This window comes from Grus americana, chromosome 10 (genome assembly GCF_028858705.1).
Source record: "Grus americana isolate bGruAme1 chromosome 10, bGruAme1.mat, whole genome shotgun sequence".
Taxonomy (NCBI): domain Eukaryota; kingdom Metazoa; phylum Chordata; class Aves; order Gruiformes; family Gruidae; genus Grus; species Grus americana.
This window is the reverse complement of record NC_072861.1, coordinates 3354123-3368465: the sequence shown is the minus strand read 5'-3', so window position 1 is coordinate 3368465 and position 14343 is coordinate 3354123. Positions and strand designations below refer to the sequence as shown.

General features: G+C 65.7%; 2 protein-coding genes and 1 long non-coding RNA gene across 6 annotated transcripts; 1 reads left to right on the top strand and 2 right to left on the bottom strand.

The window, feature by feature from the left end:
• Nucleotides 1–1230: 1230 nt before the first annotated feature.
• LOC129210847 (translation initiation factor IF-2-like) lies at nucleotides 1231–3868 on the top strand. The gene is made up of 5 exons (XM_054837150.1): nucleotides 1231–1246; nucleotides 1444–1631; nucleotides 2221–2482; nucleotides 2863–2950; nucleotides 3408–3868. The coding sequence occupies exons 1-5, from the start codon at nucleotides 1231–1233 to the stop codon at nucleotides 3826–3828; spliced, it is 975 nt and encodes a 324-aa protein (XP_054693125.1). The 3' UTR covers nucleotides 3829–3868.
• Nucleotides 3869–7026: 3158 nt separating this feature from the next.
• LOC129210668 (uncharacterized) lies at nucleotides 7027–8630 on the bottom strand. 2 transcript variants are annotated; one of them, XR_008578608.1, is made up of 3 exons: nucleotides 8397–8604; nucleotides 7932–8260; nucleotides 7027–7490 (listed from the first exon to the last, which is right to left on the bottom strand). It is a non-coding gene; the product is annotated as an uncharacterized LOC129210668 (long non-coding RNA). The 2 variants fall into 2 exon arrangements; XR_008578607.1 differs by having other exon boundaries at nucleotides 7932–8630.
• A 213-nt stretch (nucleotides 8631–8843) lies between these two features.
• Nucleotides 8844–11915, bottom strand: LOC129210718 (zona pellucida sperm-binding protein 3-like). 3 transcript variants are annotated; one of them, XM_054836837.1, is made up of 9 exons: nucleotides 11098–11915; nucleotides 10526–10644; nucleotides 10323–10426; nucleotides 9960–10137; nucleotides 9741–9861; nucleotides 9557–9648; nucleotides 9241–9377; nucleotides 9084–9173; nucleotides 8844–9003 (listed from the first exon to the last, which is right to left on the bottom strand). In XM_054836837.1, exons 1-9 carry the CDS (start codon nucleotides 11446–11448, stop codon nucleotides 8879–8881), a joined length of 1317 nt encoding a protein of 438 aa, XP_054692812.1. In that variant the 5' UTR covers nucleotides 11449–11915; the 3' UTR covers nucleotides 8844–8878. The 3 variants fall into 3 exon arrangements, 2 of the variants coding, with proteins under 2 accessions (XP_054692812.1, XP_054692811.1); XM_054836836.1 differs by having other exon boundaries at nucleotides 10526–11915; XR_008578614.1 differs by lacking the exons at nucleotides 8844–9003; nucleotides 9084–9173 and having other exon boundaries at nucleotides 9247–9377; nucleotides 9454–9648; nucleotides 10526–11915.
• Nucleotides 11916–14343: the final 2428 nt, after the last annotated feature.

Here is a 14343-nt window from a genome sequence, read left to right as displayed (position 1 = left end):
CAAAGGGGCCAGCCCCAAAACGGGTGCCTGCCCTCAAACCTCCCTCAGCGGCCCTCGCACACCACCACTCACATTGGGGCTGCAGGCCCGCCTAGCCGAGCAAGGCCTCAACATAGCACCTCACGTCACTATCATCAAAAATATGCCCAAATCCACCAAACTGGAAACGTCGAGACCCTGCTCCCAGGACAAAGGGGCCAGCCCCAAAACGGGTGCCTGCCCTCAAACCTCCCTCAGCGGCCCTCGCACACCACCACTCACATTGGGGCTGCGGGCTCGCCTAGCCGAGCAAGGCCTCAACATAGCACCTCACGTCACTATCATCAAAAATATGCCCAAATCCACCAAACTGGAAATGTCGAGATCCTGCTCCCAGGACAAAGGGGCCAGCCCCAAAACGGGTGCCTGCCCTCAAACCTCCCTCAGCGGCCCTCGCACACCACCACTCACATTGGGGCTGCAGGCCCGCCTAGCCGAGCAAGGCCTCAACATAGCACCTCACGTCACTATCATCAAAAATCAGCATTCATCCTCCAAACTGGAAACGTCGAGACCCTGCTCCCAGGACAAAGGGGCCAGCCCCAAAACGGCTGCCTGCCCTCAAACCTCCCTCAGCGGCCCTCGCACACCACCACTCACATTGGGACTGCAGGCCCGCCTAGCCGAGCAACGCCTCAACATAGCACCTCAGGTCACTATCATCAAAAATATGCCCAAATCCACCAAACTGGAAACGTCGAGACCCTGCTCCCAGGCCAAAGGGGCCAGCCCCAAAACGGGTGCCTGCCCTCAAACCTCCCTCAGCGGCCCTCGCACACCACCACTCACATTGCAGCTGCCGCCTCACCTTGCCGAGTAAGGGCTCAACATTGCGCCTCATATCACTCGCGACCGAAATTTGCATCACCTCTTCCCTGTCCCAAAAGCCACCACTTGGGCTGGTTCTGAGCCCCCACCCCCCCCTCACAGCTTGTTTTCAGGCCCAGAAACACAGCACTCTGGGGACTTTTGGAGCAGCTGAACCCCAGGACTGAGCTGGGCTGTTCAGCCCCAACCACAGAACTTCATCCTCCTTTGGGGGGCTGGAAACACCCTTGAGGCTGCTGCTGTGGCCCATGTGTGAAGGGAAAGGGGGGCCACAGCCCAGGGAGTGCTTGGGAACTGCGGGCACCCACCCAGACAGGGAAAGCTTTATTGCACTTTATTCCACTTGATTTTTCAATTATCGTTATGCATTACACTTCTTGTAATAAACCAACACAATAGCTTTATTAGCAGTACTAGTTACAGTATTGTTTAAAAGCCAAGCACGCCCCCCTCCCCCCACCCCCCCCACTCGCGGCAACATCCGCGGGGAGCCGGGCCCGGGAACCCCCACGCAGCCCGGCCGCGCCCCGACCCCCCACCCGACCCCCGCTGGGGCTCGGCACCCGCCCCGTGTAGCGGCCGGCGCCCCTCCTCGCTCGGCGCCGCTCCGGCCGCCGCTGCCCGACACAAGCGGGGAAGAGCCAACAGAACGCGACCTGGCTGTCACGCCGGGCACGGACCCAAGCGGCACCCCCGTCCCAGCGCATCGCATCGCCCGCCCGGGCCGCGTCTCCCCGACCACCTCCCGCCCGGCGCCGTCGACCGCAAGGCTCCCGCCCCCGGAACACACCGCGAACCCGCCCGCACAGTGGCTCGGGCCCGGTCAGACGCAGGGGGCCCACGGCCGGACACTACTGCCCGCCGCCCCGCTCCCAGCGCCCCCCCGGCCCGGCTCACCGGCGCTCCTCAGCCCGCGGGGCGGCAGCAGCACCAGCTCCACGTCCGCTCCCCACGGCCGCCGCCACACACTGACAGCGCCGCCGGCCCGCGCAAGCGCTCTACCCTCTCGGGCCCCGCCCCCACCCCCGACCAGCCCACCCGTGCCCCGCCCATCTCCGCGCCGCCCAATCCCGGCCTGCCCTTTCCCTCCGGCCACGCCCCATCCCGTCCATCTCCGCTCCGCCCAATCGCGGCCTGCCCTTTCCCTCCGGCCACGCCCCATCCCGTCCATCTCCGCGCCGCCCAATCGCGGCCCGCCCTTTCACTCCGGCCCCGCTGAACCCGCTCCGGGAGAGCCGACCCGCAAGGAGTCGCGGTTTCCGGGTCCCGCCCCGTTCTCCCTCTCAGCCCCGCTCCCGGAGGGCGCCCGGCCCGGGCAGTCCCGGCGGCAGCTGAGGCCCTTCCCGGCTTTAGGGGCTTGAACGGGAACCGGGGGCGGCCTCGCTGCGGAGCCCCTGCCCGCTCTCCCCGGCACACCGACAGCGGCTGCCGGGGCTACTGCAGCGGGGCCGCGACCCCTCGAGTCTCCCGGCAGCGGCCCCCGCGGCTGCGCGGGGCACAAGCTGGGCTCCGGGTCCCGGCAGCCATGCCCTTGTCTCCCTCCCGGGCACGGAGCCGGGGCCCGGCGGGGCGGCGAAGCGCGCCGAGGGACCGGGAGCGGCAGCACCGAGCCCAGGTGAGGGACGCCGGGGGTTCCGGGGCTGGGGGGGGGCGGTCTGGCGCCGGGGGAGCCCTGTCTCCCTGCCCGGCCCCGGCCCTCTGCCCGCCGGGGCTGGCCGTGCAGCCCAAGGCTCCCACGCGCTTCATTGCAGCTCCCGCCTGGCCCAGCTCCGCTCAGGGACGCTCCGGCTCGGCACCAGCTCGGCTCCAGCCCCGCGCTCGGCGCTTCGGCCCCGGCTCCGGCCCGGAGGCGTCTGCGCTCCCGGTGCTGGGCGCTGCGGGGAAGAGATGCTGCTGCTGCTGCTGCTGCTGCTGCTGCTGCTTCCGACAGCTCCGGCTGAGGGGAACCCGGGCTGCTGCCCTCTCTGGCCTCAGGAAAGCTCCGGCTTGTTCCAGCTCCGGCTGATGGACGCTCCAGCCCCGCATGGCTGCAGCTGCAGCTCCAGCCCCGTGTGATTTCGGCTCCCGATGCCGCCCGCTCCAGGTAAGAGACGCTCCGGCCGACGGACGAGCTGTCTCGTTCCCCGTCTCCCCGGCGCCAAGTTCGGTCCTTTGCCGGCCGAGGCGGGAGCCCAGGCTGCTCAGCACGGCGTTACCCAGGGGGTTCAGTCCCTCATTTTTGCCGTAAATATGGTAAATGCGGCTGTGCGGAGCGACGGAATCGCCCCCCTTAAGGGCTGGGCTCCTCGGTCACCGCCGCTGCTCGGGTCACCGCTCCGTGCCTGCCCCGTGCGGGGGCGGGGGGCGGGGTGTCCATGGTCGCCGCTCCAAACCCGCGTCCCGCAGGGGGTTCTGCTGGATTCCGGCCGTGGCTTTGTGCCCGCTGTCACAGAAGGGTCGGTCTTCTCTGGGGTGTCCTCGGCTTGGGTCTGGGGGTCACGTGGGGTTGGGGGGGCCCAGGGAAAAGCTCCGACCCCCAGGCAGCATTCGTTCTGTCGCAGTTTCCAGCTCGCCTTTCGCACGGGCTCAGGGACCCGCCGGCTTGTTGCAGCTCCGGCTCCTCCACGCTCCGGCCGATGGACGTCCCACCTCGTCCCACCCCTGCCCGCTCCTGACAGCCCCGGGGGCTTTTGTCCAGCTCCGGCCCTGCGTCATTTTGGGCCCAGCCGAGACACCGGACGTTCCCGTTTCTCACAGCTCCAGCCCTACAGCTCCTCCCAGCTCTGCCCAATGGACGCTCGAGCCCTGCGTGAGCTCCTGCTGCTTCCAGCTCCAGGCGCCGGACGCTCGGCTGGTTCCCCTCCTGCTGATGGGCCCCCAGCTCGGAGTCAGAGCTGCTCCCCAGCTCTGGGGGCTGGTGACGAGGTCGTAAATCAATCACTGTCATCGCTCAAGTACCACCCCTGTCTGCCCCTTGAATAAAGCCTCGGTGCCCCCATTTTCGCCCAGAGACTATCTCAGACGTTGAGTTCGGCCTGGTGCATGCCAGCGTCCCGCACTTCGGGGGCAAACGCGACCGGACCCCCACCTCCGGTGAGGGTCCCGCACCCCTGCCCTCCCCACCCACCGACTTCCCCCCCACCCCCAGAGCTGGCATTTGGGGGCTGGGAAGGGCTGCTCAGGCTCCAGTTCCCAGCCCCTAAAGGCAGCGCTTGGGCTGGTTCTGAGCCCCAACACCCTGCAGGCCACCCCCACCCCCTGCCAGCTTGTTTTCAGGCCCAGAAACGCAGCACTGGGCTCCATTTCCAAGCTCTGAAAACGCAGCACTTAGTCTCTTTTTTGGGTTGAGCTGCTGAACCCCAGGACTGAGCTGTTCAGCCCCAAACACAGCACTTAGTCCTCGCTTGGGGGGGCTGGCTGGAAACACCCCCCGGGGCTGCTGCTCCTCTGGCCCCTGTGTGAGGGGGAAGAGGGAAGGCACCCACCCACAGCCCAGGGCAGGGAGTGCTTGGGAACTGGGCGGGGGGGGGGGCACCTCCCGCAGGAGGAACCGGCCCCGGGGCACTGGGGGCAGCACCCAGCCCCCCCCCCCCCGGGGAAAGCTTTATTGCATTGGATTACACTTTATTATCGCACCGTTACGGTTACACAGCGTGCTTACAGGACCATCACAAACCAGCACGAGTTCTTTATTCTCTGTAGTTGCAGCAGTATTTAAGCCCCAGCCTCCACACCCCCGCTCCCCACAGCCGCAGCCCCCGCGGGAGCCGGGCCCGGTTCCCCCCAGCCCAGCCGCACCCCGGTCCTGCTCGGGACCCGAACCGGTCGTCGTGTCCCCCCCACATGCCCCGGGCAGCGGCCGGCGCCCTTCCCGCCCCTGCGGCACCGGCACCCGCTCGGCGCCGCTCCGGCCTCCGGGGCCGCCGCTGCCCGACACAAGCGGGGAGCAGCCGCCGGCACGGGGACCCGCTCCCACCCACGGCCCGGACCGGCACCCCCGACCCGGGACACGGCCCGCCCGGGCCCGCGTCTGACCGGGTCTTCCCCGCTCGGCACCCCCGGTCCCAGCACACACCGCGGGCGGGCCCGCCCGCGCGAACGGAGACCGCGGCCGACCACCGCTGCCAGCCACCCCGCTCCCAGCGCCCCCCGGCCCGGCTCACCGGCGCTCCTGGGCCCGCGGGGGACCGAGACCAGCACTGGCTGCTACTCAGCACTACTGCCGCCGCCCGCGCACGCGCCCTACAGCCTCCGGACCCGCCAATCCCGGCCCGAGACACCGCCCGGACGCGCCAATCCAGCCCGCCGAGCCGCGGACCGCCCATCTCCGCTCGACCCAATCCCGACCCTTCATGTCGCGCCCCGCCCCGCCCATCTCCGCTCGACCCAATCCCGACCCTTCATGTCGCGCCCCGCCCCGCCCATCTCCGCTCGACCCAATCCCGACCCTTCATGTCGCGCCCAGCCCATCTCCGCTCGAGCCAATCCCGGCCCGCCATTTCAATCCGCCCCGGTTTATCCCCGGTCTTTTCAATTCGGGCCCGCCCCCCTCTGGCCCCCCTCTGGCCCCCCGTCTCCGCCCCACCCGTCCCACCGGAGGCTCCGATCCCGCCGCCGCTCCGGGAGACTCGAGGGGTCGCGGCTCCGCTGCGGTAGCCCCGGCAGCCGCTGATGGTGTGCCGGGGAAGGCGGGCGGGCCCGGATTGAAATGGCGGGCCGGGATTGGGCGGAGCGGAGAGCATATACATTGGGGGGATTGAAATGGCGGGTTGGGATTGGGCCCAGCGGAGATGGGCGGGGCGCGACATGAAGGGTCGGGATTGGGTCGAGCGGAGATGGGCGGTCCGCGGCTCGGCGGGCTGGATTGGCGCGTCCGGGGGGTGTCTCGGGCCGGGATTGGCGGGTCCGGAGGCTGTAGGGCGCGTGCGCGGGCGCCGGCAGTAGTGCGCGGGCGGCGGCGGGGAGCGGCGGCGGGTGCTGGTGCTGGTCCCCCGCGGGCCCAGGAGCGCCGGTGAGCCGGGCCGGGGGGCGCTGGGAGCGGGGTGGCTGGCGGCGGCGGCGGTGGTGGTGGTTGGCCGCAGTTTCCGGCTGCGGTTCCCGCGTGTCTGGCCGGGCCGGGGCCTCCGTTCGCGCGGGCGGGCCCGCCCGCGGTGTGTGCCGGGGCCGGGGGTGCCGAGCGGTGGAGACCCGGTCAGACGCGGGCCCGGGCGGGCCGTGTCCCGGGTCGGGGGTGCCGGTCCGGGCCGTGGGTGGGAGCGGGTCCCCGTGCCGGCGGCTGCTCCCCGCTTGTGTCGGGCAGCGGCGGCCCCGGAGGCCGGAGCGGCGCCGAGCGGGTGCCGGTGCCGCAGGGGCGGGAAGGGCGCCGGCCGCTGCCCGGGGCATGTGGGGGGGACACGACGACCGGTTCGCGTCCCGAGCAGGACCGGGGTGCGGCTGGGCTGGGGGGAACCGGGCCCGGCTCCTGCGGGGGCTGCGGCTGTGGGGAGCGGGGGTGTGGAGGCTGGGGCTTAAATACTGCTGCAACTACAGAGAATAAAGAACTCGTGCTGGTTTGTGATGGTCCTGTAAGCACGCTGTGTAACCGTAACGGTGCGATAATAAAGTGTAATCCAGTGCAATAAAGCTTTCCCCGGGGGGGGGTGGGTGGTTGCTGCCCCCAGTGCCCCGGGGCCGGTTCCTCCCCGCGGGAGGTGCCCCCTGCCCAGTTCCCAAGCACTCCCTGCCCTGGGCTGTGGGTGGGTGCCTTCCCTCTTCCCCCTCACACATGGGCCAGAGGAGCAGCAGCCCCGGGGGGTGTTTCCAGCCAGCCCCCCCAAGCGAGGACTAAGTGCTGTGTTTGGGGCTGAACAGCTCAACCCAAAAAAGAGACTAAGTGCTGCGTTTTCAGAGCTTGGAAATGGAGCCCAGTGCTGCGTTTCTGGGCCTGAAAACAAGCTGGTGGGGGGTGGGGGGTGGTCTGCAGGGTGTTGGGGCTCAGAACCAGCCCAAGCGCTGCCTTTAGGGGCTGGGAACTGGAGCCTGAGCAGCCCTTCCCAGCCCCCAAATGCCAGCTCTGGGGGTGGGGGGGAAGTCGGTGGGTGGGGAGGGCAGGGCTGCGGGACCCTCACCGGAGGTGGGGGTCCGGTCGCGTTTGCCCCCGAAGTGCGGGACGCTGGCATGCACCAGGCCGAACTCAACGTCTGAGATAGTCTCTGGGCGAAAATGGGGGCACCGAGGCTTTATTCAAGGGCCAGACAGGGGTGGTACTTGAGCGATGACAGTGATTGATTTACGACCTCGTCACCAGCCCCCAGAGCTGGGGAGCAGCTCTGACTCCGAGCTGGGGGCCCCTCAGCGGGAGGGGAACCAGCCGAGCGTCCGGCGCCTGGAGCTGGAAGCAGCAGGAGGTCATGCAGGGCTCGAGGTTTCCATCGGGTAGGGCTGGAGCTGCGAGAAACGGGAACGTCCGGTGTCTCGGCTGGGCCCAAAATGACGCAGGGCCGGAGCTGGACAAAAGCCCCCGGGGCTGTCAGGAGCAGGAGCGTCTCTCGGCCGGAGCGGGCAGGGGTGGGACGAGGTGGGACGTCCATCGGCCGGAGCGTGGAGGAGCCGGAGCTGCAACAAGCCGGCGGGTCCCTGAGCCCGTGCGAAAGGCGAGCTGGAAACTGCGACAGAACGAATGCTGCCTGGGGGTCGGAGCTTTTCCCTGGGCCCCCCCAACCCCACGTGACCCCCAGACCCAAGCCGAGGACACCCCAGAGAAGACCGACCCTTCCGTGACAGCGGGCACAAAGCCACGGCCGGAATCCAGCAGAACCCCCTGCGGGACGCGGGTTTGGAGCGGCGACCATGGACACCCCGCCCCCCGCCCCCTGCCCCCGCACGGGACAGGCACGGAGCGGTGACCCGAGCAGCGGCGGTGACCGAGGAGCCCAGCCCTTAAGGGGGGCGATTCCGTCGCTCCGCACAGCCGCATTTACCATATTTATGGCAAAAATGAGGGACTGAACCCCCTGGGTAACGCCGTGCTGAGCAGCCTGGGCTCCCGCCTCGGCCGGGGAGACGGGGAGCGAGACAGCTCGTCCGTCGGCCGGAGCGTCTCTTACCTGGAGCGGGCGGCATCGGGAGCCGAAATCACACGGGGCTGGAGCTGCAGCTGCAGCCATGCGGGGCTGGAGCGTCCATCAGCCGGAGCTGGAACAAGCCGGAGCTTTCCTGAGGCCAGAGAGGGCAGCAGCCCGGGTTCCCCTCAGCCGGAGCTGTCGGAAGCAGCAGCAGCAGCAGCAGCAGCAGCAGCATCTCTTCCCCGCAGCGCCCAGCACCGGGAGCGCAGACGCCTCCGGGCCGGAGCCGGGGCCGAAGCGCCGAGCGCGGGGCTGGAGCCGAGCTGGTGCCGAGCCGGAGCGTCCCTGAGCGGAGCTGGGCCAGGCGGGAGCTGCAATGAAGCGCGTGGGAGCCTTGGGCTGCACGGCCAGCCCCGGCGGGCAGAGGGCCGGGGCCGGGCAGGGAGACAGGGCTCCCCCGGCGCCAGACCGCCCCCCCCCAGCCCCGGAACCCCCGGCGTCCCTCACCTGGGCTCGGTGCTGCCGCTCCCGGTCCCTCGGCGCGCTTCGCCGCCCCGCCGGGCCCCGGCTCCGTGCCCGGGAGGGAGACAAGGGCATGGCTGCCGGGACCCGGAGGCGCCGCTCACCCGGGCCCTTCCCGGAGCCCCTGGCCGCCGCTTCCTGCCCCGCGGAGTCCGGTCCCTCTCCCGGTTCCCTTCCGTTCCGTTCCCTTCCGTTCCGTTCCGTTCCCTTGCCCGGCCCCTCCCGCCCCGCAGTTCCCCCCCCCCGGGGGTTGGCCGGGACCGGGGCGGGCGGGGCTTAAATGGGCGGGGCGAGGGGGCGGGGCTGGCGGGACACACACGCGCGCACAGACACACACCCCCACCCACCCACCCCACCCCCACCCCGGGGGGTCCCGGCCCGGCCGTGTCCCCAGGGTGCCATCACAGAGCCAGCAGCACGGGTGCGGTTTGACCTTCCCAAACTTTATTCGGCTCTCGCCCTCACGCTCACGCCGAAGCGTGGGCGCACCTCCTGCGCCCCACGCCGATGGCCAGCGCCACGCCGGCCAGCCCCATGCTGGCTGCCACGCAGATCAGGCCTGTCCCCATGGCGGGCACCGCCGTCACCCCGCCTGCAAAATCGGGGGGGGGGGGGGCTGTTAGCATTCATCAACGGGGCCGTGTCACCGGGCCGCGACTGGCGGGGACTCACCCTGACCTCCCTCCTGCCGCTCTCCCACGGCACCTGGGTCCCTCGAGAGGAGCACGGGGCCGATGACCACGTCGGCTTCAGCTTCTTTCCCTGGGGAGGAAGGAGAGATGAGACGGGCTCGTCTCACAACCCCAGGGTGTCCCCGCGGGACCCTTACCGTTGGCATCATGGCGACGGAAGCGGCGGCCGGGCCATTGCTCCAGGGGGTTGAGCCTCCGGGAGAGCGCGGGGGACTCGCAGTTACCCATCTCGCAGCAGCTGCAGATGTCCCGGGTGCCTTCCACAGGCGACCAACTGCAGCGGGGTGGGAGCATTGTCACCAGAGTCCCCCATGTACCCACGGAGCATTTATGCCCACCCCCCCACACACCTCGAATCTGGCTCCGTGCCACATCCCCGTGCCACGCCAGGGCTGCGGGATGCTGGTGGGGACCTGCCCAGACATGTCCCGGCCCCATGCAGTGGCTACTCACGTGTTTCTGGCTTTGTTGAAGGAGCAAGCCTTGTTCAGGGGATCCGGGGCTTGGTCCGCCGGGGTCACCTTCAGGTGGCAGGTGATGTAGATCTGCGGGGAAGACAGGGCAGAGAGATGGGGGCACACTCGTGGAGGACACCGGCTTGGTTTGGGGCTGGCGGGGGACACACACGCAGCCTTACCAGGTTCCTGGTGTCCCCAGCGAACCTGAAGACGTCGATACTGAAGCGCAGCACGTCCTCCTGGGGCCGGGGGGTGATGAAGGCAGAGCTGGTGTCATCCGACCTCCCATCAACCAGGCACCTGGGGTGGGATGGAGATGGGGCAGGGAGCGGGGGGGCGGTCAGCATCCTGGTGGTCCCCCCACTCAGCGCCACGGCCACCGGGTCGCTAGGACTCACCCGTTGAAGTCGATGATGGTGTAGTGGGGTGAGGAGTCGGTGCCGGGGCTCAGGGCGGCCACGCAGCTGTCCACAAACAACCGCAGCGGTACGTGGCTCTCGGTGCCCACCTCCGCTTGGATGTTGAGGACGTCGCCCAGTTGGAAACCGGTGAAGGGTCTCTCGGCGCTCCAGTCCTCTGCAAGGCAATGCCGGGGTGATGAAGACGAGGGGCACCAGAGCTGAGGCTCAGCCCAAAAACAGGAGCTGTTTGCTGTGGGGTGAGTTGGCTTCCCCAGTGGGGTTCTGGGTCCCTGAGCTCCTCCACACTGGGAAAAGGGTGGAAAAACCCCCGTTGGTAGGTCGGGATGGCTTCCCACCTACCGTTCATGAGGCGCAGGGAGAACACCAGCCTCTCCTCCGCTGACAGCGTGGAGCTGAAGGGAGCCCAGGTGGGTCGGATGGCGTTGCTGCTCACGTTCTCCCTCCTGGGCGAGGACCACCGGGCATCAGAATACGGCCCCGCGCTGGTCCCTGGGGACCGGGGTGGTGGTGGTGGCGGGGTACCGAGGATGGGGAGCCCTTACCTGGGGTAGTGGCACTCGATGGGGATGACGGCCGGGTTGCTGCGGATGATGACGGGGTTGCTGGCGGGGCTGGGGTCGTAGTTGAGGAGCGTGCGGTAGATGAGGGAGTCCGGCGTGATCTGGGGAGAAAAGTGTTGAGAAGCCGGCAGAGAGGACACCCCACCTCCCACCACCACCAAGCCACATATCCATCCTTTCCCAACTGGGAAACGCTGGGGAAATCCAAAGAAAGGGGGGGGAAAAGTTGGGGAAAAGGGGATGGAGAAGAAGCCCCACTCCCTTCTCCATGAGTTAAATGGGCCAAAATAGGAGTGAAATGGGTCTGACGGGGGGGGAGGTCTGCACCTTTGGCATGTGTCTGATGGAAAGGGCAAAGCAGTTTTGGGGAAAAATGCTTTGCTTTGGGGGAAATACCCACTTGTCCTTCCCCTAAGGTGCTCCTCCGGGTCCAGCACCCAGAGTCCCCCCCCGCCCCGGCATCGCAGGGAATGCCCGGTGCGCAGCGGTGCAGCCTGGAGCTGCTCCGTGGTGGTGGGATGGCAGGGGGACGACTGGAATGGAGACCATCTTACCTGCACAACGCTGCCGCACTCGTGGAGGCCGGCGATGAAGGTGACGGTGTTGTGGGCAGGGTTCAGCGAGGAATACTTGCACGCCGCGGGTCCCAGCGTCAGGTCGGCCGCGTTGATGAGGCGGCCGGTGCCGAAGAGGTCCCTGTGCGCCGTCACCACCAGCTGAGCCTCCTGGCACTGCACCATCACCGGCTGCTGGCTGGAGATGGCTCGAGAATGGGGGTCTTCCACCCAGGACCAGGCGTGGGGGTCCGCCTGTGCCCCCCAGGAGAAGTCCCAGGGTGGGTAGGCAGCCACCTCACCCGCCGCCCAGCAGAGAAGAGTGAGGATCAAGCCGTTTTTGGGTCCCATCCTTCCTTCTTCCAGCAAAACCCGGCACAGAGAGCCGGGGCTGTTCTTCCAGCCTTTATATCCCCTGTCCGCCCCTGGGCTCCCGTTTGGGGACCAATGGCACCCAAAGGCCAGCCCTCATGGGTGCGGGGAGAGGGGAGGCACGGCCGAGTCATTTCCGGGGCGCAGGGACCCCCCGTTCCCGGACTGCCCAAGGCGAGAGAAAACATCCTCGTCAGCCTCTTTGGGGAACTTGTTTATAAAACTCAGCAGAAGCCGGAGACGGGGAGACTGGTACAAAGTGGCTTGTTTAGGTTTAGAAGGTGATAAGGGGCTTTTCAAGGCTGCCGGGGAGGTGACAAGAGCAGGGTCCGTGATCGCAATCCGGGTGCTTTCCATCTCCTCTGCGGGGACCATCCTCGTCCGGTGCTGTCAGCCCCCCTGGGACTTTGGTTTTCCGCTCGGATGCTGATGTGCCGGGGGGGGGGGGGGGGCCGAGAGCCCATGTGCTCACAGCTTCAGCCCAAAGAGGGGCTTCAAGCATCCCCCCGCTCCTCACCGGGACTGGGACGCTCGGTCAGCAGTAACGGATGGTGAGCCCTCACCACTGACACGAGCGCGGCTGTTCTCAGCTGGGGCCGAACAAACCCCCGTTTCAGCCTCGGCAGTGAGGTCGTTAGCTGCGACCTTTCTTTTTTTATCTCTGCTGCCCTTCACCGGCTCTTTGGGTTGTGTTCGTTTTGTTGCCTTCAAGGAAACGGACTCAGGGTAGAAGAAGCTGGAGGCGAAGCGCTCCACCCATCGCTCCCTTCCCCCTGTGAGCGGGGATGGACATTTCCCAGCTCCTCACAGCTAGGAACCAGGGAAAACTGCTTTAAAATAAACCCTATTTTTTTTTTCCCCCAAACCTTATTATTGGAGTCTCTGTCCTTTCTTTTGAGCTTCTTGAACTCTTTTTCCCTGCCAGGGCTCTGCAAGTTTTCCGTTGGCTCTGTAGGAGGGATGCTCTGTTTAATATCCCAAATCCCTCTCCGTCTTTCGGGATGTCCCTGGCAAGCCTTAGGGACAGAGTCAAAAGCCTCTGATTTGGACGTTTGAGCTCAGCCATTTGTGGGAAAATGAAAAGAAACAGAAAGTTTTTGGGGGGCAGATGTTGGCCAGCCTGCTCCTAGCAGAAATTCTAGAAAAAAAAAAAAAATAAAAATTACAGAGCAGAGGAAAAATTTCTGCTGTCAGCAGGTCTGGGACTTCTCCTTCATTTTTTACAATACCTTGAGACTGGCACTTGCGTAGAAATGCCAGGGATTCCAGCAGGCCGAGCTCCGTGCGTCAGGGAGATAACGGCAGCGGGCGATGCTGAATCAGTAAATAAGCGGCTGGTCCCCTCCCGAGGGAAGAGCATCGCCAGGTCCTTGGCTGCAAGGACCATGGGAGATGCTTGGTCTCACCCCATCGCATCCCGGAGAACCGCAGCTCAGGGATCAGCTCTGGGATAAGGTTGTGGGTCTCTGGATACCAGGGCTTGATCCCAGCAGGAGAAATAAATCCCCCTGATGGGGTCGCCTTGTGTTTACACAGCTAAAATCAGCAGGAGTGAATCCCAGGTGGAGAAACACACCCAGGTTCAGAGGAGAGGACATACTTGACTATGAAAAAAGGGGTTTTCTGCTCCTGGGTTAGCCCTTGCCAGGACCAGCCGTCCCATCTTCATTCCAAGCACAACACGACGTTGGCCGTGGACCAGCGCAGTTGGGAAAGAACATGAGCTCATTTTTTTTTCTTGGAGGAGGAGGCAGAGACCAGGAAGGTCCAGGGCGTTGGGCGAACACAAAACCCAGTGGTTTTCCCTCGTTGTATAAAGGGGGCTTTAAAGCACATCTCGTTTTTCCTTATAACGTAGTTTTAAGTAAAAAATCTCACGTCACATGGCAGTCAGTGCTGCCGTTGAGCCTCGCTGGGGATGCTGCCCAGGAAGGGACAGGAGCTGCTGGAGCGGGACAACCGGTCTGGAAAGCCAGAGAGCCTTTGCCCCAGTTTCCTTGTAGCCCAGATTTTGCTGACATTCATCTTCCTTCCCGGAACCAGCAGAAGTATTTTGGTTGAATGGCTGCAGGGCAGCTCCATGGAGCGGCACAGAGAAGGGTTTTCATTTCAAAGGCTCCTCTGCGCGTCTTGGAGCACGTGTGCCAAGGGATGGTCGGGGCGCTGAACGTCTAGAGAAGATGCTGATCAAGGAGGAATCGGTTATGTGAAGTTGTAAGACGCAGCAGCAGCCACAACTTGTGGTCTGGGAGGTTCAGGTTGGGTGAGGAAATATTTCTTCTTCAGGAAGGTGGTGCAGCCCTGGGCAGAGGCAGGGGAATCTTTACCTATGGACATTGCCAGCTGATTCATCTGGTGATGGACTGGAGACCCTCTGAGACCCCTTCCACGCATGTTTCCGTGCTCTCCTCCTCTTCCTCCTGCCCCAGAAGCTGACACGTCACAAGGGACAGCAAAGGCTCCTCCCAGCTATACCTCTAAAAGCTCCTGCCTCCCACCTTGGTCCCACAAGGACCAAACCCTCCCAGCAAGGCTCACAGATTATACGAGTGAGGAAAGAAGCCACGCTGACAACCCCAACCCAAAGTCGGTGCAGCTCCCTGATCCAAGCCAGAACTAATCTTTTCATTTTGAGGGAGGGTTAATTTGCTTTTAGAACCATGAGCAGCCAAACTGAGAGCAAGGAAAAGGATGGGACAGGGATTTAGGTGACCCAAAGTCTCAAGTCCAGCTTGGCACCTTGTACCAAAGAAATCCTGGTGCAAGATGACATCTAGCAAAGGAAATCCGGCTGAGGGTCCCTAGGGTGCTGGATGACACTCAAAGACACAGCAGCTTGTGCAAGATCTCACTTTCCCCTGTCTTCTATGACCA

Excerpts from the sequence above, each read along its gene's own strand:
- LOC129210847 (XM_054837150.1), top strand. Across the intron at positions 1,632-2,220 it reads CCCGCCCGGCGCCGTCGACC|GGGCTTGAACGGGAACCGGG; the intron begins GCAAGGCTCCCG and ends TCCCGGCTTTAG. Across the intron at positions 2,483-2,862 it reads AGCGGCAGCACCGAGCCCAG|CTCCGGCTGATGGACGCTCC; the intron begins GTGAGGGACGCC and ends GGCTTGTTCCAG.
- LOC129210718 (XM_054836836.1), bottom strand. The coding sequence starts at position 11,448 with ATGGGACCCAAAAACGGCTTGATCCTCACTCTTCTCTGCTGGGCGGCG. Across the intron at positions 10,138-10,322 it reads CTCCCTGCGCCTCATGAACG|AGGACTGGAGCGCCGAGAGA; the intron begins GTAGGTGGGAAG and ends ATTGCCTTGCAG. Across the intron at positions 9,862-9,959 it reads ACCATCATCGACTTCAACGG|GTGCCTGGTTGATGGGAGGT; the intron begins GTGAGTCCTAGC and ends ATCCCACCCCAG.